This window comes from Gambusia affinis, linkage group LG21 (assembly GCF_019740435.1).
Source record: "Gambusia affinis linkage group LG21, SWU_Gaff_1.0, whole genome shotgun sequence".
In the NCBI taxonomy this organism is placed as follows: domain Eukaryota; kingdom Metazoa; phylum Chordata; class Actinopteri; order Cyprinodontiformes; family Poeciliidae; genus Gambusia; species Gambusia affinis.
In genome coordinates, this window is record NC_057888.1 from 9,296,828 (window position 1) to 9,320,649 (window position 23,822).

Here is a 23,822-nt window from a genome sequence, read left to right on the forward strand (position 1 = left end):
AGTTGCTCGCTGTCCTCTTTCCTTCCTTTCTCCAACGTTTTATTCTGTCAGCCCATGTCCCTGCCTGGCTCTCTGTTCTGTGAGTGTTCCTTCCACAGATAATGCCATCAGTGTTTTTTTTTTAATGCCATTACGCTTCAGTTCAGAGGCTCAGTGAATCATCTTGTCTTGCAAAGAGCTTCAGACATCTCACACCAACACATCATGCACACACATTGTCCACAACTCTCTTTTCTCTCCCACTCTCTGTAGCCCTCGCATGTTTACAGGGACTCATGAATTGTTTATCTTGTGTAAAACTTGTGACCCATGCGGGTATCACACATATAGGGTTGTGTGGTTGGATGGGATGTGAAGAAACCTCTCAGGTATCCTCAGTTCGTCAGCATCACTGAGCTCAAAAGATGAGAAAATTTGCTGAGAGACTGTGAGACCGTATACACAAGGTTAGGCAGCAGTGAACCATAAAGAATTAATGGCGTCTAGAAGTTGAACAGGAGACGTGCTGCGCTACAACACCTCACTCTCCTATTTTTCCAGAGGTTAGGCTACTGAGGCTACTGCCTTGTGATTGATTCTGAACAAAAGACAATGGGATGTGGACTCTGTCTTATATCAGTGTGTGCAATATACACATCGCAAAACTGAGATATCAATGAGCGATAACTCATTGATATCACAGAGACACTATATCTGCGATGTATTTTGCAGCTCTAATCTACAAATGAACAATTCCAACAATATTATGCGTGTTATTGTGGATTCCAGTTAGTTGAATTTCTCTATTTTGCATGTGTTTTGATGGTGTGGATATCAAGTAAATCTATACTAATTCTGTTAGCATTGTAATGTGCAGCATGAATGTTTTCTTAAATATTAATAACTTTATTACAAGCTGTTCATCCATGTCTTTGGTATGAAATGGAGACATCTGCTGCTGATGGTTTTGTAGTGGAAAGGAGTTGTAACTGGAGTAGGGAAAAGTTTCTAACGGATAATGTTTGTTTATCCATCTGGAATGTTTAACACTCATAGATCTAAATCTTAATGACTTTTTTAAGCTTCTTGAATATCAGTGTTTTTAAGATGCTTCACCAATTTGTAGCGCAACTCCATTTGCTAGTCATGACTATGACGCATGGCTTCCAAAAGGTTTATGGACACCCTTTGGCTCTTGTTTGTCTGCCTCCTTTACAAAATGCCTCTAAGAAACAATTTTGCTTTTACCTTTTGACTAAAGATAAATGGGATGGTAGCTTTGAATGTGTGTAGTGCTTTTCTAATCCTACCCACCATTCAAAGTGCTTCTACACTACAAGCAGTATTCATCCAGCCTCGGTCACAAATGTGCATCCATTATTGGGATGTTATGAAGATTGGTAGGCAACTTGGTGTTAAACACATTGCCTAACTGCAAATCGACATGTGTTGGGTAGAAGCTCACAACTGTCCAATTGCAAGATGATTACTCTTCCTACTGAGCCACAGCTGCCCCAGAGAGTCACATTGGCTCTTCTCCAGACGTTCATGCTTTGTTCTGATAGTTTTAGATTTCCAGCACCAATGTTCTGATTTCTAGCCTTAACTTTGTCTGTAGCACTAGCTTGGAAAAATGAAAGTCTTACCTTATATCATGAAATTTATATTGAAATATCCATTTTGAACTACCTTCATGCTGAACATGTTCAAATCCTTATCAGTCTAATATTGTGTTGCCACAAATGTTTTCCATATTTTACTTGTGGTAAAACACCTGTAGTAATGTAAATGTCACCACTTTAAAATATTTTAGGTGATTTCAAGTAGCACATTACATTTTGAATTATGAAACTAAAGTATTAATCTTTAGACTCTCTTTTCTCCTTGTTGTTGTTTTGTTTTTGCAGTGTAAAAATGAGAATAACATTTCTGCTGCCTGCCCAGTGAGCTGCGTGCACCCTTAGAGGGGGCTTCTGTTTCCACTCTTTTGAAGCCACAGGCAGTAAATCGGCTCCGAATCACTATGAGAAACCAGACCTCCTTTGTCCGTGGAGAAACAATCTGCTGTGTTGTTTTCGGGTCTGGCCAACAATGGGTTTTCTGTGTGTTCTTTGTGCACACATACACACTCCACCCCCTCTTCATTGTCACGTGGAGGACATTTTGGCTTTGGGGAGTAAATGTTTTTGGGAGACAAAATAACGACAGGCAAACAACAACAACAAAAAAATCCTTGTGCAATGAGAGACATCCCCTCTAACTTAATCATATTTCTGTTTCGGCTTACCAATTCTGTTAAATTGCTTTTAAAGTCTTTCTGTAACTTTGATTAATTAACTTTTGTCAAGGTCTTGTCTCTTTTACCATCAGTGGAATTACATGATCCTGTTTAATTTTACTCCTTATTCAAGAATAACTTGGTTTGCATGAGAAGTGAGTAATTTATTCTACTCATTTCCATGGCTTGAATCTTATTTGCCATCCTTGGATTCTCTCCTCCAAGCGAGATGACTCACTGATTCATCAGGTGATGGTTGTGTTTGATGAAGTGCATCTGGTCCAACCTTAAATTAGTTCGATTTAGCCCAGCCCTGCCTTCCGAATCATTAAGCTCGGCGAGTTTGCCAGAAGCATGTGACTGCACTTGCACCCTTTTTCCGTCCTCAGCCGTGTCGTGCTCAGCGAAGCCAAGAATAGGATGTGACAGGCCTGTGGGGTTAACTCAGTCAGTGGTACGCTCATCTCCTCTAAAACTCAAATCTGTGCAGTCCAGCCACCCCTCTCCATATTTTCATTACAGTCTCTCATCTACTGCTTCCTCTGCCTTCATGCTCTAACTTGCTTGCATTACCTGACCAGAAAATGTACTTATGAGATGGCATGAACTCCTTGTTTAGCTTTTGCTCTGTTTGATAGGATGGGGTTTGATATTCTGTCTTATCTACTGTTCTGTGTTAGTATTTTTTCACCAATGATTCACAGCTCGCTAAGAAACATACAGAAGATACAAAGATAAAAATTTGAAAACCTGATGGACTGAAGGTATTTCTGTGGTTTAGAAACTAAATGTGTAATGTAATCCAGTGGTTTGGCCTAGAAATATTATGCAAGAAATTAGGACAAAACAAATATTTAGCTTTTTCTGTTTATCCGATGGAAACCTAGCTAGGCACAGCCGTACACTTAAACTCAAAGGCAGGAAAAAGCATTTCTTCAATTACCAAAGCAGCTGAGAGACCCACTTTAACTGGAGGAAATCCACAGCTTGTTTGAATTTGAGAACATTGACATTTGTGCACTCCATAAATGTATTTTTTATAAAATTGTAAGAGAATGCAAGCCATTAGTGGAAGGAATCCAATAAAAGTTCTACTTTTGCATTTTTGTAACCAGAAATCCAGTCAGTAACATCCATGCTAGTTTGATTCTAGTCATAAAACATAGCAGCCATACTTCAATGTATAATGACAGTTGGTACAAAGGTTTTCTAAGGAAACCCAGTCAGTTAGATTGAGTCACAGAGTTTGTAGCAATCCATCTCCCTGGACAAGCATGTAGCAACAATGAACAAGTCACAATATCAACTTTCCTGCAATCTCTCATGAGGACTATGCACAAATCACCCATTGTGAAATATGGTGGGGGTGGCAGTATCATGGTTTGGGGAATTATTTTCCTAAAAGATGGAATGTGGTCAGAATTGATGGGAGGACGAGACAAACGTTTTATAGCCTAGAACGTAGTTGAGACGGGGGTTACAAGTTGAGCATCCAGCAGGATAACGGTACTAAGCATACAATGGAGGAATTTCAGTCAAAACATATTTATGCAATAAAAATAGCTAATCCAAATGCTTTACTTTTTGAGTTGTTTGGTCACATAAAATTAAGATAAAGTACATTAAATTATGTTGTAAGAACTTAATAGAATGCAGAAAACATGGATTAGTTTGTAAGACATCGTTTTTCTGTGATCCCATTTTGGTTCATTTATATATATTCCTGCTATTTAATCAACAAGTTACACATTGTTCCAGTTTTAGAGAGCAATAGAATGTCCTGACTGTGGTTGACGTCCACCAGTAAGTAGTCTTTAAGTTTTAAGTTGCTAGTCTGTGATTAGTACTTTTGTTTTTAGGTCTGGGGGATTATGGCACTCTTGGCACATGAGAGGTTGTGCATGCTCTTTTTAACACTGCTTCGAGTGCTCCCCAACCTCCTTTCATTATTCTTATAGGCCTTTGTGTACAGACTGAATCCTGTTAGGATAAGACAGAGAGAGTTATCTGAGCTTGACTCCCTTCTTTTTGGCTGGCCCTTGCTGGACGGGGGCCCTGATGGAAAGGAGAGGAGATGAACGGAGCATTTCTGCCACTGGGTTTTGTTCGAGCCATGGTTTTCTGGTGTTTTCTCCCGTTCAAATGAGCCAGACTGCTTGTGTTACCATAATCTCTTCCCTCTTTCCTGCCATATCGAAACACACACATACACACATGCCTGGCAGCTGTGTTTGGTTAGGTAAATGCCTGTGGCGACCCCCCCCCCCCCTTTCCCTTCTCCACCCCCAATCCCACCCTCCAGCTCCTTTTTTAGATTCCCCCCTCAGCCCCCTGCCCCAGCTTCCTACTGTTACAGAGTCACCGCAACCTACCAGATGCCCAGCTTGAGAAGACACAGTTCTGCTGTGAAAGACATGCCCAACTCTCCCAGGACCCCTTAAGATGGCCAATATGGATCAGTAACAAGCAGCTTTTTTACTTTACTTTGTCCTCTGGGGAGATTAGGCTCTAATGTTAGAGCTAGAATATGCTTTTTAGCACATCAGCTTGCCTGCAGTAATAAAACTGCCCACTGCATTAAAGCACAAAGCACCTGGTTCCTGCTGGAGAAATTATAAAAGGTCAGCAATATACTGCATCGCTTCCATGTTTTAGCATTTGCACCCCGTACTAGAGCAAAAATGACTTACTTTAATCAAAACTCTCTGTGGATGTTAGGGGAAGCTGGTTAAACCCTGGAACCTCTTATTAGGTCTGAGATCTCCGCTGACATTTGAGATATTTAATTGGGGTTGTATGGTGGTGGTGGGGTTTGTGCATGCTCTGCTCAATGACAGGTAGAAGTGCGAGGTCAGTGACAGCACTCTCCCTGCTCGCCATGCCACCCCAGCTGCCCCCAAGATAATTGGCGTTGCTCTGAAACGTGCAGCCCTTCATGTAGGCCTTAAACCCACAATCGTCAGGTCTGAGGCCAAGTTTCACTCAGGCTCCTTCACTGTTGTGTGGGCAGCAACACCACCTAGACAGAGTCAATACCACTGCCTGTGACTTAATACATTCCTCATATTCCAGCGGGGTGGTTTTGAGGTGCCTCTATGTTCAATGGTTCAGCTCCAGGTTGGCAAAAGGTTTTGTCTGTCCACTAACAACGCTGTATGCGCTTTCAACCTCAAGCTGCACTGTCCCCTGTACTCATTCTTCATCCTGTTCTCATTCTTTCTACAGAGCAAAGGCCCGCAAAATTCAAAGACCTATGTAACCTATTTCTGTCAGTGTGACAGAACAGAGTCATGCGCTTGCCCTTTCTGTCGGTGCTGTAAAGCTTTACTTTTCCTGGTTTGAGGATGTAAAGTCCAGCATGATTCTTACGACTCATTGGCATGTTTTTGTGTTGGACACAGTCATCCTTTCAAAAACACACACCAGATATGCTAAAGGGATATCTTTCAAAAGGTTCTTATCTTTTTCAAAGTTATACAATATGTGATGAAATGATTAACATTGACTGATACCGTTGTTAACATGCATTAATGGTTTAAAGCCTAGCTAATGAAAGTGCCACCACTCTGAATTATTGGTCATCTACTTGGGGGGGAAAAAAGCTACAACATTTATGAACAACTGTCATAATGTAGCAACTAAAGGACCACTTTGGTTGTATAAAGGTAATACTGTGTTAAAAAATTTGGACCTGCATACATGTAAAGCAGCTATACAGGCGAGATATACCAGTGAAGAACCGTGCAAAATGACACAGATTCACAGATTAGGATTCTAAGATGATTACTGATCTGAAGTGTTTGTAAATTCTAGTTTCTTATTGAGAATTTTAAGATGTGAAAACAGCATTGAAATTAAATTTTTTTCTAGCCTGCCTTCCGTGAGCACTCGTTAAATTTTATTAGAAGCCGAGGTGAAGACATGCCACTATGTGAAAGAGGACAATCATGGGAGTTTGTTTTACAAACCCGAAAAAAATTGGACTTGATTTTGTTTTTTACTGTATTTGTACTACTGAGACAGCAATCTACACTGTGAATGAAAACCAGAAATGTAAAGTATACAGTTTTTTATTAGAAAAGCTTCCCGCACCTCTTAGTTTTTTCCTACTTAATTTAGCACTTCACAGATACTAAACATAACATTGCATGTATTTCCTCTTTCCATCATTCTCAGTCTTTTGACAGGAAAGCCAGCATGACCAGGTTGAGCTTATAATGGTGTGTTCACTGATTGAGAAAAAAGATAAGATTTTTGTATTTCTGACCAGGTCAGGGCCAACTGAGGGAAAAATCGTCCAATCCTAGTAAATTTCCTTATAATAAACCAGCTAACTTCGTCTTGCTAAATTAGAATTGGAAGGATTACATGCTTTGCTGTTGAAACTAAAGTAACTTTATGTTAAATAACTCTATTTTAAATGTCTATACAAATGATTCTGTGAACCTGTTATTTTTACTCAGGGTTTAGTAATTCTCTTCCTTAAAAAATTTGGTTTGAAAACAACCACCGTGACTCTACAGTATCTGATTAGAGGGCTTCTGGCTTTACGGTTACAACAGAATCATTGTTGGGTTTGTGGATAGAACAAAGATACAATGGGGGGGGTCAGCAGGAAAAGCAGGAGTAGCAGCTTGAGACGAGCCGCACTATGAGGGAAAAAAAAGCGGTAGTGACCATGTGTGCCTTGGCTGAGGAGTTAACGCCGGCTCCCCAGTGGGGCCTGAGCACTCGCCTTGGACTAACAGACTGTATTTTAAACTTAAATGGCCAGCAAAATGCCAGACGGGGCTCACCACACTTCCTTCCAGACACTCAAGGTCAACAGGAGAGCTACACAGAAAAGCAATGTGTTTTTAACTCCAGCCTGGCAGCCCCGTGCTGCCAGCCTTACAGAGCAGATGTGACTTCTTCTTTAGTAATAAGCCCCTGTGATAAACAGACAGCAAAAATTTTAATCTGGCAATCTTGGGTTTAAAAAGGCTTTGTTTGGTGCAATGCTGTCGTCCGCTGCATTTTCTTACTTTAAGAAGTGATCCCTGGTCTCCAGATGAGACGTGTCCATGCTTGTTTACTATTGAAATAATAGGGTTTTGTTCAGGAGAGAAACTGTTAAGAATTTACACCACACCCGACTCAGGGTTTTATTAAGCTGCTCACATGCAACACTTTGGGGCAAACAGCTAATTTCCCTTTTTCTTTCTTTCTTTTTTTTTTTTTTTTTTGCTGGAAGTAGTTGTAGATGCAAAAGCAATGCTTCTGTTTCCTCATAAATATTGCATTAATAAAACACTACTCTATGTTCACCATATTTGTGTGTGTATGTGTTTGATGGCCCAGTGTTCTTTGCAAGGCAGCCAAAGCAATAATCTTGGGAGCCACTCGTGTTTACTCGGCTCCTGAATAGAGGTTGTTATCAGCCCCGGTCACGTTGCATGTTCTCATTCACATTCACTCGGATGCACTTGCGCATAGACATGTGCTCACTTGCACACGCTAAAAAAAAAAAAAGAAGGAGCCTCTTTTCGAACCCTCCACAGGCGTATACACAAAAAATGCTTTTCCCTGAGAGGTCCTGTGGAAGGGCACGCCTTTGTCAGCAGATGTCAGGACGCAGGTGTGTGTTCCTACGCCTCTCGCTTCACTCGTTTCATCCTCTTCTCCAGAGGCGGCCCATTTGTCTGTGGCCCTGTTTCATTTCGGCCCGCTCCCGCCTCCCCACCCATCCCAGCCCGAAGAGAAGACTCCAGTGAGCCTGTGGTGTTACAGGGGAAAGGAGTCAAAAATCAACCCCCCTCCAACATGGACTTGATGCTGCTGCAGTGCACCAGCTGATCCTTTAAAATTAGATTAAAAAAGCCTTGGCTCTCTAAGTTCCTGGTAAACAATCTCAAATAAGGTTGTATGTTGGTCTTGCTTTTACCTCTTGATGCACAAATCTTTTTTTTTTTTTTTTCTTGGCCAATTTCTAATCACCGATTTTTGTAAAAATCTGTCGTTCAGGTTCCAATTATCTTTAGCAACCATAACTAACAAGAAAACTGTCCTGCTAATTGGATCTTGCATAAATGTTGAATCATCTTAACAGATGTTGCTATCAAAGTAAAATAATTATCTATTTTAACTAATATCTTGCTAACTTTATTGATCTCAAAATCTAGAAAGACACCATATTACGGCATTAACTGTTTTTGTAGAAGAGCCATTTAGATCTCATATTTACTGTTTTTAAAATTGAACAATCACCACTTCATTCAACAGAACTATACAGGAGCTTTTCTGTCAACAGTCATTAATTATCTATATTAGGACCTGAAGTGATTTTGCACAGAACGAGAGAGGGTGGTTGTTATTACACAGTTAAACAGAGTTTCCCTTAATATTCCATATTAAAGTTGATGCTTTTAGCTGTCTTTAACACTTTGTTGGTGCTTTGCTCAGATTGTTGCATGACCAACCCCTTTTCTCTGGCTGTGGAATAAATATAATTGAAACAATTTTAAAGGGAGTGGTTTTTTATCTTGTGACAGGATGATGAAGCCTTTAAAAGCAGTAAGTTTCTACGATGTGTCCTTGGCATTTTAGGGCCCTGAGCATTTTTGAAAAGCTTAATACCATCAGGAGACGACTGGTAAAATTCACAACCACACACATCTTCACATTTTACTTCCTAGGTCTACTCAGTGCAAAAAGATGTAATATTTGGCTGAGCCTTTCTATATTGCCTCTCTCACCACCAGCACTTCCCTCAGAACGCCTCATTGCGGCTGTTAATGACTTCTGCAGTGTAACCATTTAGGGAGTGCTAAGGAAGAATGAGTGTAGTATTTATCAACCGGCGCAATAGGAGGGCTTGAATCTGGATGCTCAGGTGCGCTCTTCCATGTGCCTGCATGCACTGTTCAGTAGTTCTCTCCTTAAGGCGTTTTAACATTCAAAAGTTTAAATTTAAGAAGCTCATTAAAGCAGTACGGTAGTACAAGTTGAGGCGCAGATCGCTAGGCAACGGGCCTGCCAGTGTGGGTAAATGACCGACAACTATGTTGAGAGCCGTGGACGTGGGCCAGACAGACATGAAGGCCTTCTCATAACAGTCGTTGACAGTGTCTGAATGTAGCCTCGAGGCATTCATCCCGCAACCCCCCTCCTCACCCTCATCTGCCGTCGCTTTACTTTTGCTCCCATTCTGGTCTGCAATCTGACAACAAAGAGCGAGATGTGTTTAGCAGGCAGGTCTTTGCCGGTTTACTCCTCCTGTCTACTGAAGCGAAAGACGCTCTGTTTGTCTCTTCTGTTCGTCATCTCTCATTTCTCCTCCTTCGCACTCCTCCTACCCCCACTAACCAACCACCTCCTCCATCCACCTTTCCCTCATTTATCTATCTGCCCTGCGGGGGTGAGAGAGGGACGCTGGTGTTTTACAAAGCTAGTTTAGCTAACAGTGGATGGGCTGCGTTTTGTCAACAGCACTGAAAGCTTCAAATATTTGCACCAACAGGAAAAAATACATTCCAGTAGCGTTTATTATGGGTCAAAGTACGGTGTGTGGGCTTAAAAAGGATGTACCATCTGATTCATCATCTGCTTAATCGTTTTATAGGCAACTTTAGAAATTAGAAAGCCATTTTAGATTTAGAGCCTATTAAGTCTCTAATCCTGAAATCTCCTATGAGGGTAAAGCTTACATGATTGTCTCCTATCCAGCTAGTATTTGGAAAGTGAAGTCAGTCCAACTCTGGTTTATTATTTTATTTTTTACAACCACAGAACCTTCATCCTGTCAAGTTTTCTGTCTCTGAAAATGTAGAGGAAGGATAATAAGGCGAGATGATTTGGAGAAGTCCCGGTGAGTCATTGCCAAGTGACAGGCACAGACAGACAGGCTGCAGGGAAGCAAGCACTGCTTTGTGGACAGACTTTTTGTCTTGCCCACAATTGATTGGGCCACCTCAGGGAAATGGATCCTACTAATATGGGATGTAGTTTATCATCTTTCCCTGCTTTTTCTTAAATTGGAAAGAGGCGATGGATTAATTCCATAAAAATTGATGTTCTGTAGAAGATTGATCTTACATGTGGAAAGTTATTGCAGCATAAACTTGTTGATTTTTAAAGTGATCATATTTTGCTCCCCTTTAGGAATTATTATTGGGGCCTGCCCCATAGCAATGCATAAGGAGAGCAGTGACTGACTTGCGAAGCAAGTCAGTCACTGCCTCCATGCATTGCATGGCAGGCACCTATTGTTCTACACCCAATAGAACGCCTCTTTATTATTATTACGTATTATTTATTATTCTTCCGTCACCGTTAATGCGGCTCGTACCGCTGCGAGCCCACCCACAAAAGTGGTATCAAAACGTGCGGCTCGGTCCCGGGAGGGGTGCTATTATTTTTATAAGGATTCGGACATACGATGGCGACGTAAAAAGCGAAAAACGAGCAAAATTTCCAACTGCCGAAACGCAGAGCATAACTGACACCAACTGACGCTTTTTTAGAGTGAGAATTTAAGCAGATTTCTGACCCCAAAGCGATTTTGAAATCGCCGTCACGCCCACAAATATCGCCCGATTGGTATCAAACTCGGTCATGACATTGATACGCGTGCCTGCTCCGGTAAAATGTGTTCGATATTTCTCTAGCATTTACGGTTTTCTGTCAAGGTGCTTCAGAGTGAAATTATGGGACAGGGTAACTGACGCTCTCCCTGATTCACTTCCATGTATTTCTGAAAAGTTTCTGCACAATTTTTTGTCTCATCACTGCAATTACTGTGAATGAGGTAAAAATATGAATTTCGGTACTATCGGAGAAGACAAATAGCTCTCTCATACGCTTCAAACGGTTTTCAAATATGTATTACGGTTCCTGAACAGCAAAGGTTTGTTCGGAGTGCTTTTTCCATATTAATTGGCTGGGTGTCTCACAAAGATAGAATTTTTTTCCCCTCTTTCTGTCTCTCACACAGACATGACAGTTAGCAGCTGATCCATTACCATAGCAACGGAACACATGAGGCCAGAGCAGCTGATTCATGGGAGGACACTCTGGAATGAGCTGGCCTTTAGAACTACTTGTGTTTTGGGCATTTTATAACTGGTTTTAACAAACCATTGTTACACACAGGATTAATGTGTCAATTTTAAATAAAGCTTAATGGAAATTTCCCAATAAAAGCCCCAATATCTCTGTCAGGTCAGTGCAGCTCTGCCTATATTATCTTTTCCTCTCAGGTTATGGCACTGGCTTGCGCAGCAAGTCAGTGCAATGGCATTAACCTTTGACCTAATGATATTAAATAGGACAACCAAAACGCCATAGTGTGAGCATTTAATATGAAGCTTATGTTTATTTTTCAAAATAAAAGCCTTCATATTGCCCTCAGGTTAATGCATCGCCGTAAGGCGATGCAATAATATTAGAATGCTTTATATTCTTCTCTCAGGTTAGGGATCTGCCTTGCGCAGCAAGGCAGATCGTTAAGATAAGACTTTTACCTTAAATAAACTATTAGCTATTTTACTTACTTATTAGTCATTTTAAATATACTGAATTGAGTAAGTCAATTACAGAAAACATTCAAATGATACCCCACATGCTATTGGCAGCATTTAGGTAAGGAGATGTTTGGCCTGCTTTGATCAGAAAAACTAACTGCTTCAAACTATTAGGATTCCATCTCTCCCTGTGTGTTTCATTCTCATGACAGTTGAGCTGCTCTTTAGAACTACAAAGACTGAAGGTTAGAACTACAACATGGTGGAACTGTCAGTTACTACAGAGGAGGACTGAGCTGGCCTTTAGAACTACTTGTGTTTTGAGCATTATATAAACCATTTAACACATTCACTGTTACACATGGGATGAGTTTGACCATTTCTTATGATGCTTAATGAAAATTTCAAAATAAAAGCCTTGGCAATTTTTACATCATATATTTGCTCATTTTTGCTTGACGAGATTGGTTTATCCAAAGCACTCTTAGACACTGGATTAGTGTGGGCATTTATTATGAAGCTTTCTGCAAATTTCAAAATAAAAGCCTTCATATTGCCCTCAGGTTAATGCATCGCCGTAAGGCGATGCAATAATATTAGAATGCTTTATATTTTTCTCTCAGGTTAGGGAACTGCCTTGTGCAGCAAAGCAGTTCATTAGCATTAGCCTTTTACCTTAAATAAGCTATTACCTATTTTTCTATTACCTTGAATATTTTTGAATCAAGTAATTGCTTTCATGAGCATATTACTGATTTAATCCAATAACTCTTAAACATTGGATGAGTGTGGCCCTTTGATATGAAGATTAAAAAAATTTCAAAATAAAAGCCTTGACAATTTTTACATTATGTAATTGCTCTTTTAGGCTTTATGTGACTGGTTTCTCCAAACCACTCTTACACATTGGATTAGTGTGGGCATTTATTATTAAGCTTACTGAAAATTTCAAAATAAAAGCCTCAATATGCCTGTGAATAATGCACATGAGTACAATGATATCATTCTGCATTATCTTTTTCTCTCAGGTTAGGGAACTGCCTTGCGCAGCAAGCAGTTCATGCTATTAGCATTTTGTCTTAAATAAGCTATTAGCTATTTTACTTACTTATTAGCCATGTTTAGTATACTGAATGGTGTAAGTCAGGTATAGAAAACATGCTAGCGATGCCCCACATGCTACTGACAGCATTCATGCTAACATTAGCATTTTGGCTAATTTAGCTGATTCATTTAGTTTATCATGCTGAATGGTGCAAGTCCATGTTAGTCAATATTCTTGTGATTCTCCACATAGTTCTTTGGAATTTTTGAATTTAGCTTAGCATTGATGCAAATTTTTAGCATCAGAACGCTGGGTCCAAACCGACGGGCACACTTTGGCAGGCCCCAGTTAAATTTCTTCAGGAATTTTCTAGTTGGGGCCTGCCCATAGCAATGCATAAGGAGAGCAGTGACTGACTTGCGAAGCAAGTCAGTCACTGCCTCCATGCATTGCATGGCACCTATTGTTCTACACCCAATAGAATGTCTCTTTAAGTATTATTATTTATTATTCTTCCGTCACCGAATGCGGCTCGTGCCGCATGCAGCCCACCCACAAAGTGGTATCAAAGCGTGCGGCTCGATCCCGGAGGTGTGCTATTATTTTTGGTGGGATTTGGAGTTACCATGGCGATGTAAAAGCAAAACGACCCCAAAATCACTAACGAGCTCACCAGGTGAAATCTAAATCGTCAAGGGGAAGCAACCTCTAAATCTTAAAAATACCCTATTTTTGAGGATTTTCTGTGTCATAACTTCATGTAGAAAGCCATCATTCAAACTTCATTTTGTAGATCGTCCGTGATCTCTTTTAAAGTGAAGAAAGCACGTCAATATGTATTATGGTTTGTCCACAACTTCTTTCTAAGCGACCCAAAGTTTTTGATTTTGGAAAAATCAGAGTGTGAAGGCCGCTCCGCTAGTGAGAGTCAGAGTGACATTTTGACCCCAAATCATTTTTTAACTCGCCCTCACGCTCACAAATATTGCATGATTGGTATCAAACTTGGTCATGACATTGATACGCGTGCCTGCTCCGGTCAAATGTTTTCAAAAATTATCTAGCGCTTACAGTTTTCTCTCCAGGTGCTTCAGAGCAAAGTCATGCGCCAGGGTAGCAGACAGATCTCACTGATTCACTTCCATGTATTTCTGAAAAATTTCAGACCTTGGCACACACTTTTTTATCTCATCGCTGTTAATACTGTGAGTGAGGTAGAGATATGAATGGCGGGACTATGTGAGACGACAAATAGCCCTCTCATATGCTTCAAACGGTTTTCGAATATGTATTACGGTTCCCGAACGGGAAACAGTTTTTTGCAATGCTTTTTTTAGTCAAACTGGCTGGCTCAAACAGAGAATTGTCTCCCCCTGGATGTCTCACTCACAGCTGGCAGGGAGGATTATTTACCATGGCAACGGAACCCAGAGCAGGGAGAGCTCCTAAGGACTACAAATACGCATCACTGTAGTTCTAACTAGTAGTTCAGTTAAAACAGAAGAGGACTGAGCTGGCCTTTAGAACAACTTGCTGCTATGGGCTGTATATAACTCATTTAACCCTGTCACTGTTACACATGGGATGAGTTTGGCCCTTTGAAATGAAGCTTACTGAAAATTTCAAAATAAAAGCCCTTGAAAATTTTTACATCAGGTCATTGCTTTTTTGAGCGTTATATGACTGATTTAATCCAATGACTGTTACACATGGGATGACTTTGACCCTTTCAAATGAAGCTTAACAAAAATTTCAAAATAAAAGCCTTGGGAATTTTTACATCATGTAATTGCTCTTTTTGGCTTTATGTGACTGGTTTATCCAAAGCACTCTTACACATTGGATTAGTGTGGGCATTTAATATGAAGCTTACTGCAAATTTCAGAATAAAAGCCTCAATATGCCCCTCTGAATAGTGCACCGCCATAGGTACAATGATATCATTCTGCATTATCTGGTTCTCTCAGGTTAGGGAGCTGCCTTGCGTAGCAAGGCAGTTCATTAGCATTAGCCTTTTAGCTTAAATAAGCTATTACCTATTTTTCTTACTTATCTGCCATGTTTAGTATTCTGAAGGAATTAAGTAACTTACAGGGAACATTCAAATAATATCCCACATGCTACTGAGAGCATTCACGCTAACATTAGCATTTTTGCTCATTTTAGCTTATACACATAATTTATCATACTGAATGGTGCATGTCCAGTTTAATTAACTTTCTGGTGATTCTATTGATTCTATTGATTACATTGCAGCTTTCTTTAGCATTGATGGAAATTTTTAGCATCAGAACGCTGGGTCCAAACTGACGGGCACACTTTGGCAGGCCCCAGTTAAATTTCTTCAGGAATTTTCTAGTTGGGGCCTGCCCATAGCAATGCATAAGGAGAGCAGTGACTGACTTGCGAAGCAAGTCAGTCACTGCCTCCATGCATTGCATGGCAGGCACCTATTGTTCTACACCCAATAGAACGCCTCTTTATTATTATTATTCTTAACTTATTCTTCCGTCACCGTGAATGCGGCTCGTACCGCTGCGAGCCCACCCACAAAAGTGGTATCAAAACGTGCGGCTCGATCCCGGGAGGTGTGCTATTACTTATGGTGGGATTTGGAGTTTCCATGGCGACGTAAAAAGCAAAAAACGACCCCAAAATCACTAACGAGCTCACCAGGTGCAAGTCTCGTCGTCAAGGGGATGAGGCAACCAGTAAATCCTGAAAATACCCTATTTTTGAGGATTTTCTGTGTCGTCATAACCTTATGTAGAAACGCCATTCAAACTTCATTTTGTAGATACGTCCGTGATCTCTTTTAAAGTGAAGACAGCACGTCAATATGTATTATGGTTTGTCCACAACTTCTTTCTAAGCGACCCAAAGTTTTTGATTTTTGGAAAAATCAGAGTGTGAAGGCCGCTCCGCTAGAGTGAGAGTCAGATCGACATTTTGAACCCAAATAATTTTTTAACTCGCCCTCACGCTCACAAATATTGCATGATTGGTATCAAACTTGGTCATGACATTGATACGCGTGCCTGCTCCGGTCAAATGTTTTCAAAAATTATCTAGCGCTTACAGTTTTCTCTCCAGGTGCTTCAGAGCAAAGTCATGCGCCAGGGTAGCAGACAGATCTCACTGATTCACTTCCATGTATTTCTGAAAATTACAGACCTTGGCACACACTTTTTTTATCTCATCGCTGTTAATACTGTGAGTGAGGTAGAGATATGAATGGCGGGACTATGTGAGACGACAAATAGCCCTCTCATATGCTTCAAACGGTTTTCGAATATGTATTACGGTTCCCGAACGGGAAACAGTTTTTTGCAATGCTTTTTTTAGTCAAACTGGCTGGCTCAAACAGAGAATTGTCTCCCCCTGGATGTCTCACTCACAGCTGGCAGAGAGGATTATTTACCATGGCAACGGAACCCAGAGCAGGGAGAGCTGCTGGGACTACAATACGCATCACTGTAGTTCTAACTAGTAGTTCAGTTAAAACAGAGGAGGACTGAGCTGGCCTTTACAACAACTTGCTGCTATGGGCTGTATATAACTAATTTAACCCTGTCACTGTTACACATGGGATGAGTCTAGCCCTTTGAAATGAAGCTTACTGAAAATTTCAAAATAAAAGCCCTTGAAAATTTTTACATCAGGTCATTGCTTTTTTGAGCGTTATATGACTGATTTAATCCAATGACTGTTACACATGGGATGACTTTGACCCTTTCAAATGAAGCTTAACAAAAATTTCAAAATAAAAGCCTTGGCAATTTTTACATCATGTAATTGCTCTTTTTGGCTTTATGTGACTGGTTTATCCAAAGCACTCTTACACATTGGATTAGTGTGGGCATTTAATATGAAGCTTACTGCAAATTTCAAAATAAAAGCCTCAAAATGCCCCTCTGGACAGTGCACCGCCAGAGGCGGTGCAATGATATCATTCTGCATTATCTGTTTATCCGAGGTTAGGGTACTGCCTTGCGCAGCAAGGCAGTTCATTAGCATTAGCCTTTTAGCTTAAATAAGCTATTTTCTATTTTTCAGACTTATTAGCCATGTTTAGTATACTTAATGGAGTAAGTAAATGACAGTAAACATTCTAATGATACCCCACATGCTACTGAAAGTATTTATGCTTATATTAGCATATTTGCTCATTTTAGCTAATACACTTGCTTTATCATACTGAATGTTGCATGTCCAGCTTACTTAACATTCTTGTGATTCTATTGATTACATTGCAGCTTTCTTTAGCATTGATGCAAATTCTTAGCATCAGAACGCCGGGTCCAAACCGACGGGCACACTTTGGCAGGCCCCAGTTAAATTTCTTCAGGAATTTTCTAGTTATATTTGTTGCATGTTGCTCAACACAGTCTGAGGGTTGCTTAAGTAGACATTCCTCAGTGATTCTGTGGTCCTAAGTTAAACTGAACATTTTAATTTCCAGTATATTTCCAAATGGTTGAAACCTCCATGAGCTTATTCACATTTTGTCTATGTACAATCTCAAATTTCAATCTATTTTATTAGGATTTTACTACTATTAGATTGTAGATTTTACTATTATTAGGATTCTACTATGAAATCTAAACCTTGTGGACAGTGCGCGGCCACAGACCTTAACACAATGCATTATAGTATGTGGGATCAGTTTTGCTGTCCGGCACTGTGCCATTACCACAAATAAAAATGATGAGGGTGAATTGAAAGGTCACATGACATCACTTGCCTGGCAGTATTTTGGATATTTAAAAGAAAAATCTAATCAATAATAATCCAAATTGACTGATGGGAAATGCTTATATAAGATACCTTTTTTCAGAGCATATTGGCCAGCCTTCGTTTCTAGTTATTCCATCTTCATCTTCAGATGTTTACTTTGCTTATTAGGTGACTTGACAAATGCTTTCCACTCTTTTCAAATGTTTGGAAATTTAAAAACATAAAATTTAAAACCTTTTTCCTCCTCCCTCTAAAATATGCTGCTTAACTCTATCATGTACAATACATTTAGGTATTTTACTGCAACATGGTAAATGTGAAAAAGTTCACACGGTATGATTACTTTCTCAAAGCACAGTTGCCTATTCTTTAGCTTTTGCACCTACTTAGATCTGTAGTCTATATGCGGTATGGGTCCAGCTGTTATCCTAGAGATACACCCTCTACGTAGCCAGTGGGGAGCGTTGCAGAGGGTGGTTAACACGTACGCCTGTAAATAATTTGTATTCCATTAAAGTTTAAAACAAGTCGAGGCAGCCATGCATATTTAACCCCCCTCCACCCCCATTTCCACACCCCCTCAGCAGAAATTGAAAGCTGGTAAAATATTGAATTTCTGAGAGAGAAGACTGGGACACAACAGTCATAATAGTTCACACCTTAGCTGCAGCGTCTTGGTGTTTCCTTTCAAACATCTCTCTTTTTAGAGAGAAGCAATGAAGCGCTGCCGGTTGTGTGTCTATATCGGCTGCGGGCCAGAAAAACGGCAGAAATTTGTTACATGGAAATTGTGAGCTGTCATTAGCCCAGCATATGGCAGGTGTTTATTATGAAAGATTGAGGCCCTTGGTGGAGAGTTTATGTTACATGATGGGAGCTTATTATCATTCGGAGCTAAAAAAAAGTCTTGCGTCGGCAGAAAAGTTGGAATCCGTCTGTTATTTTCCATCGATTTTGTTCAACCGCTGCAACAGCCTGTGACAATGAAATGGATCTAGAAGAGAGAAACAGAGGGAAGGGAAATTGGGAAATGCCAGAGCTGTAGCCTCATAGCAGCTGGAGAGAGAACGTCTGTTTATTTATTTATTTTTAGGCAAATTTGTCTGTCATTTATTGATAGTATGCAACAGCATTTAAAAGATAAACCTGCTAAGCTGTAGGTTTATCTTGGTGTTCTGAATCAGTTGGAACCCATAAGATGCAGTGAAATGCTGTCAGTTTCCCAAACTGCATTTAACCGGGTTAAACAGCACCACGAAGCAGTTTAAACACCCTGCAGTCGCATCAGAAAGCATAAGGCTTTCCTGCTAACTGCTCCGTGCCACAAATCACCCCCTATCAGTTCTCTGGAAGCACACAGTAAAGCAGCAAGCTTCGGCTCGTAGCTGTAGGGCTTAAACACAAACGGACTCCATGCTTTTATTAAATTTAATCCGTTATACCCCAAGCTGGCGCTGCTTCACGTGATTCTCTGGCTCATTTTCAGCTATTGTGTTTAAAATTGTATATCAGAAATCACCCAAGGCTACACCACCGTCTTGTTTTTTTTTTCCTTTCATCTTTCTGTGGATTCAGGAACTGATTTCAGAGCAAATTAAAAACCTATCCTTTGACATGGTGACTGTTTCCACAATTCATGTGTTAGCCTTTACCTTTCAAAATTGTTCGTTTTTTCACCACCTGACCCTTTTTATCCACGTTTTTCCTTCCCAGAGCTTTCCATCGGATGAAGGGTGGCCGTTCGCCAAGTACCTGGGAGCGTGTGGGCGCATGGTAGCTGTCAACTACGTGGGCGAGGAGCTGTGGAGCTTCTACAATGCGCCGTGGGAGAAGAGGGTTGACCTGGCGCGGCAGCTGATGGACATTGCCGAGCAGCTCACCAACAATGACTTTGACTTTGCCCTGTACCTGCTGGATGTCAGTTTTGATAACTTTGCAGTCGGCCCTCGGGATGGAAAAGTCATCATAGTTGACGCTGAAAACGTCCTGGTAGCAGACAAAAGACAGATAAAGCAAGGTGAGGGTCATTGCCTAATCGTTTATCACATAGCTGCTTCCATTTCTTTTTTTTTTTTTATTTTCCATCTTTGCCTAACTATCAAAATGCATCTCTGGTAGAGATGTGTAAAAAGAAAAGGAAAGAAGTTACTTTTCTTTGCAGTTGTATCTTAGATTGAAAGCTCTTTTACAAAAAGCTGGTAATTTTATTACGTTTGATCTTGGGGATGAAAAAATAGTTTGTAAACATATAATGTGAAAAAGGATTCATTTTGATTTGTTACATTTCAGTATATATTTAATTTAGATTTTTCTCAAAAGAACTATTTTCAAGGATTTTGGAGGAGAAATGCATCCACAGCATCTTAGATCCTCCACCATACTTAAGAGTTGGAATACAAACATATTAAGGTGATGATCTATTTTTATGTATTCAATCCCAGTTTAAACTTGGCTCTAATACTTGAGAGAAACCAGGCACTATGGATTAGTGCCTAGAAATCTTCTAGAAATCTTATCAACTTGAAAAAGTAAATTAGAATTTTTAAGAAAAAATGTAAAATAAATAAATTTTTAAAAGGATTATTAAAGGATTTTGTGAAAAAAATAATTTCTTTGCAAGAAAATCTGTTAAACCTCCAGAGAAAAAATGAAAAGGTTACATTTTTCTCAGTATGACATTGAGCTTTTGCATTTAGTCTAATTTCCTTTAAGGCTTTTTAAACGTCTTTTGACAGGGGTGTTTTTAAAAAGGCTATGTTTCCAGTTCTTCACTGGAGAAACACAGTTTTCTTTTACTTCATGTAATTTGCACAAATTGAAATTTTAAAGTGAAATAGCTGATTCCGTCCGTAACCTTACTCCTCGTCCATTTCTCTTGTTCATCACTCTTCCTCAGAAGCTTGAACATGACATGAAGCATTGACCACAGTTTCAATTCTGCAAAAAAGAGATTTGAATGAGCAAGCACTGAATGTTTTAGGAATGGCCTCTTGAGACTTTAGGCTAGATTTGCATATGCTGGAAGTCTCCTCTATTCTAAGAATATATCCAGCCAACACCCCCACTCCCTCTAACACATGCGTCCCCATCAAAGCAAAGATTGTTCGGATAACGAGCCATCTCTGCTGCCCTAGATTTTTGCCTCGCGGATAAAAAAAAAGCCCATAACAAGGTCCAGGAAAGCTATACATCACACCCTGAGTGCTGCTGCTCACCCCCCTTCAGTCTTCCTTCCAGGGGCCACTTCAGAGAGAGTGACGGGCACCTCGTCAGACACTTAGATTTGTCCCCTTGTGCTGAAATCCTATTAAAGTGATAAACTATTGTGTTGCTAGATGTTGAGGCTTCACCATTGTACCCTGTGACAAATATGAGATATTGCCTGTAAGTGAAAGGGAGTGTGCATTTCTTTTTTTCTTTTTTCGTTTTTTTTATGCGCATAATAGAAGCATTGTGATAAATTTATCCTGGGATAAAGCGCCATTTTACAAAATTACAAGCTTCAACTCCAGGGAACCACAAAGTGTAATGCAGAACGTGTGAAGGAACTCCAACGTCCCTGCCGTTTTTCGCTTGAATTTCTGCTTCATTTCTGCATGATTATGCTCATGTGAATTCCTGTATTTGCCTTCCTCAAAAGTGTGTATATTTATCTGTGTTGCCAAGAGCTGCAATTTTCCAGCCTGTCACCGAAGCCCTTTGCAAGTCCTGGAGCACAATCCAGGTTGATACTCCTTTTGTCTGGCACGACACATTTAGAGCCTGACAACTCAAGCTGCTTACCCCTGGCCTTTCAGAGCTTAAGCCTCAAGTTTATTTGCTTCCTTCATGTTTGTGTGCCCGGATCTGTTTGCGTGTGCGTGTGTGTGCCAAAGCGCTGCAACGCAGCAGGAAGAAAAGGGGGGGGATCATGGTGGTAATGAGCATTACTAGGTCACGGCCGTGTGGTGAACAGCAGTAGGAAATAGGCGCGGCAACTTCCCAAGGCTCTGGGAACAGAGGAGCCAATCCCTACAATTAGTGCCTGAGCTGGGAAAGCATACTGAAGCGTGTGACTCCAGAGTCATCGGTCCAAACTGAAACCAATCGATTTGTAAATCAAACACGCAGAAAGCAACGTGCCAATCCACCCTCTTATTAGAATCATCCATATGGATGCAAGGGGTTCCGGAGACGGGGAGCTGTGCCCTTTTTGTCTGCACAGTCCAGTGATGCGAAAGGAGCGATTTCCCCATGATTGAGCTCATGGTGTCACTGGCTGGCTTGACAACACCAGTGTCACTCATTTTCCCCTTTCTCATTTACACAGTTTCCCAAAGATGCACTTGCTTTTCCTCTCACTTGTCTCCATTCCCAATATCCAAGTTTCTCTTCTGAACTCAACAGTAAAGCTATGTTAACGAGGTTTCAGGCCATGCCTTCAAAGTTTGTTCAACCTTGTGAAGGCAGAGGTGTGAGAGGAATGCACACAGGTCCAATCTGAGCTCTTTGATAGATACCAGTTACATGAGACACACAGGGCTAGATGGTCGTACCTCGCCTTGATTCTACTGCTGATTTGAATTGAAAATGATTTAGTTTGCTTTGTAAATTTGCCCAGACCTGCAGGTAGAAAGAAACTAAGGTAAATGTCTTACAAAAAGCATTAATTGCCCTTGAACTAATGTGCTTCAACATATTTTTATGAGCATCGTATGAAATAAACTAACACAAAAGCATACGATTGAAATATTTTGTTTTTTTTTTAAACAAATGCAAATTTTTAAGGCTGTCCTGGATTTGTATTCAGTTCTGACTAACATCTCTATCCCCACTAACAGAGCAACATGATGCCGCCACCACCTGGTTTCATAATGGGAATGGTGTGATTTGTAGTGTCGGGTTTCCATCCCCAAATACTATTTTGTATGAAGACTTAAATCACCTTGTCACCTTTTTTCACATGTTTGCCATATCTCCTGCCTCTAGAAACGGAGCTTCTTATGATGTTCTCTGAACAATGGTTTTCTTCTTGCTATTCTTCCATACAGGACAGCATTTTTGCCTACACAATTAAAAGTTTCCCTGAGCTGTGGCTCTTTGTAACTCCATCTTGTTAGCATTTTGCTCACGCTCACGTCGTCTTCTTGACTTCAGTAGTCATTGGTGCAGCACCACCAGATGTGAGGGGCTTGGGAGGCAGATTTTTCGAAGGATTTGGTTCATTTGACATCGTGCAGTGTGAAAGCGAGCCACACCAGCTAAAAATTTCACTACTGTTACAATTTTGGTTCCCAGTCGATCAGAATCTACCGCATTATCAGATGTGAAAACTCTCTTATATAAAAAAGAAAAAAAAAAGGATTTGGGAGCCATGGGCTGTTTCCCTGCCTCAGCTAATTACTACGTAGTTAGTCACTGAAGACACTTTTGTTTGTTTGTTTGTTTTGTAGCTTTTATCTAAAAAACTCCTTAACTGCCATGATGCCATTGTCTTCATAGATCTATTGACTTACATGGAAGCACTGGAGTGATGGTTAGTCTAAATAAAAATGCATGCCACACTTTTGGGATTTGAATTCATTTTTTTGTTATTTTTCCCTCATTTCCTTCCTCTTCAGGTATGCATTGCAGTCTGCATATGGCACAAAATCTCAATGAAGGGCATTTAAATTTGAAAATGAATCCTGACAAAATGTGAAAAGTTGCTGTTGTAAGGCACTGTATTGGACCTCATAACGTCCTTTTTGCTTTTTCCTGAGACTCAAAATACTTTGCATATGTGTCCTTGTGAATGTCTTTCTCTGCGCTATTTTTTTTTCTTCTGAGGTTTTTCTAACCGGTGTGTGCACGGGGGGCACAATTTTGTGAGAAGAGCAGGACACTCTCCTGATGCTATCTGTCAATCAGCACTGAGGTTTGACGCATGACTGGCTCTGAAGCATTAATTGCTTTTCACCTCACCTCGCTGCGTTTTTGTGTACATTTTTATATGCACCGGTGCGCAGATATATCCATCTTCATCACCCACGCTGATTGAGGTTGATGTGTCTCGCCTTTTTTGGGGGGTGGGCCCCACACTGGGGCCCCCCTCTTCTCACTAACAGGCCAGTTCTGGATGTTTGATTGAGTTGTTCTGATGAGCCAGAGGAGAAGTGCATTATAGAGCCTGATGCACTGATTATATGTTTGCATCCTCTGGGTCTCCTCCAGTCTACCAACAGTGTTATTGATCTGCTTTTAATGCGCAAACCAATAGCTCTCTCATCATTCCAGGTTTTTTTTTTTTTTTTTTTTTTTATTG

General features: G+C 40.4%; 1 protein-coding gene across 2 annotated transcripts in view; it reads left to right on the forward strand.

The window, feature by feature from the left end:
• Positions 1-23,822, forward strand: part of dipk2ab (divergent protein kinase domain 2Ab) — a 42,966-nt gene that overhangs the window by 14,044 nt on the left and 5,100 nt on the right. For both annotated transcript variants that reach the window (XM_044105363.1, XM_044105364.1), the window contains one exon: positions 19,253-19,556. In XM_044105363.1, the coding sequence (XP_043961298.1) occupies positions 19,253-19,556 (304 nt within the window). The remainder of the gene's footprint in view (positions 1-19,252; positions 19,557-23,822) is intronic.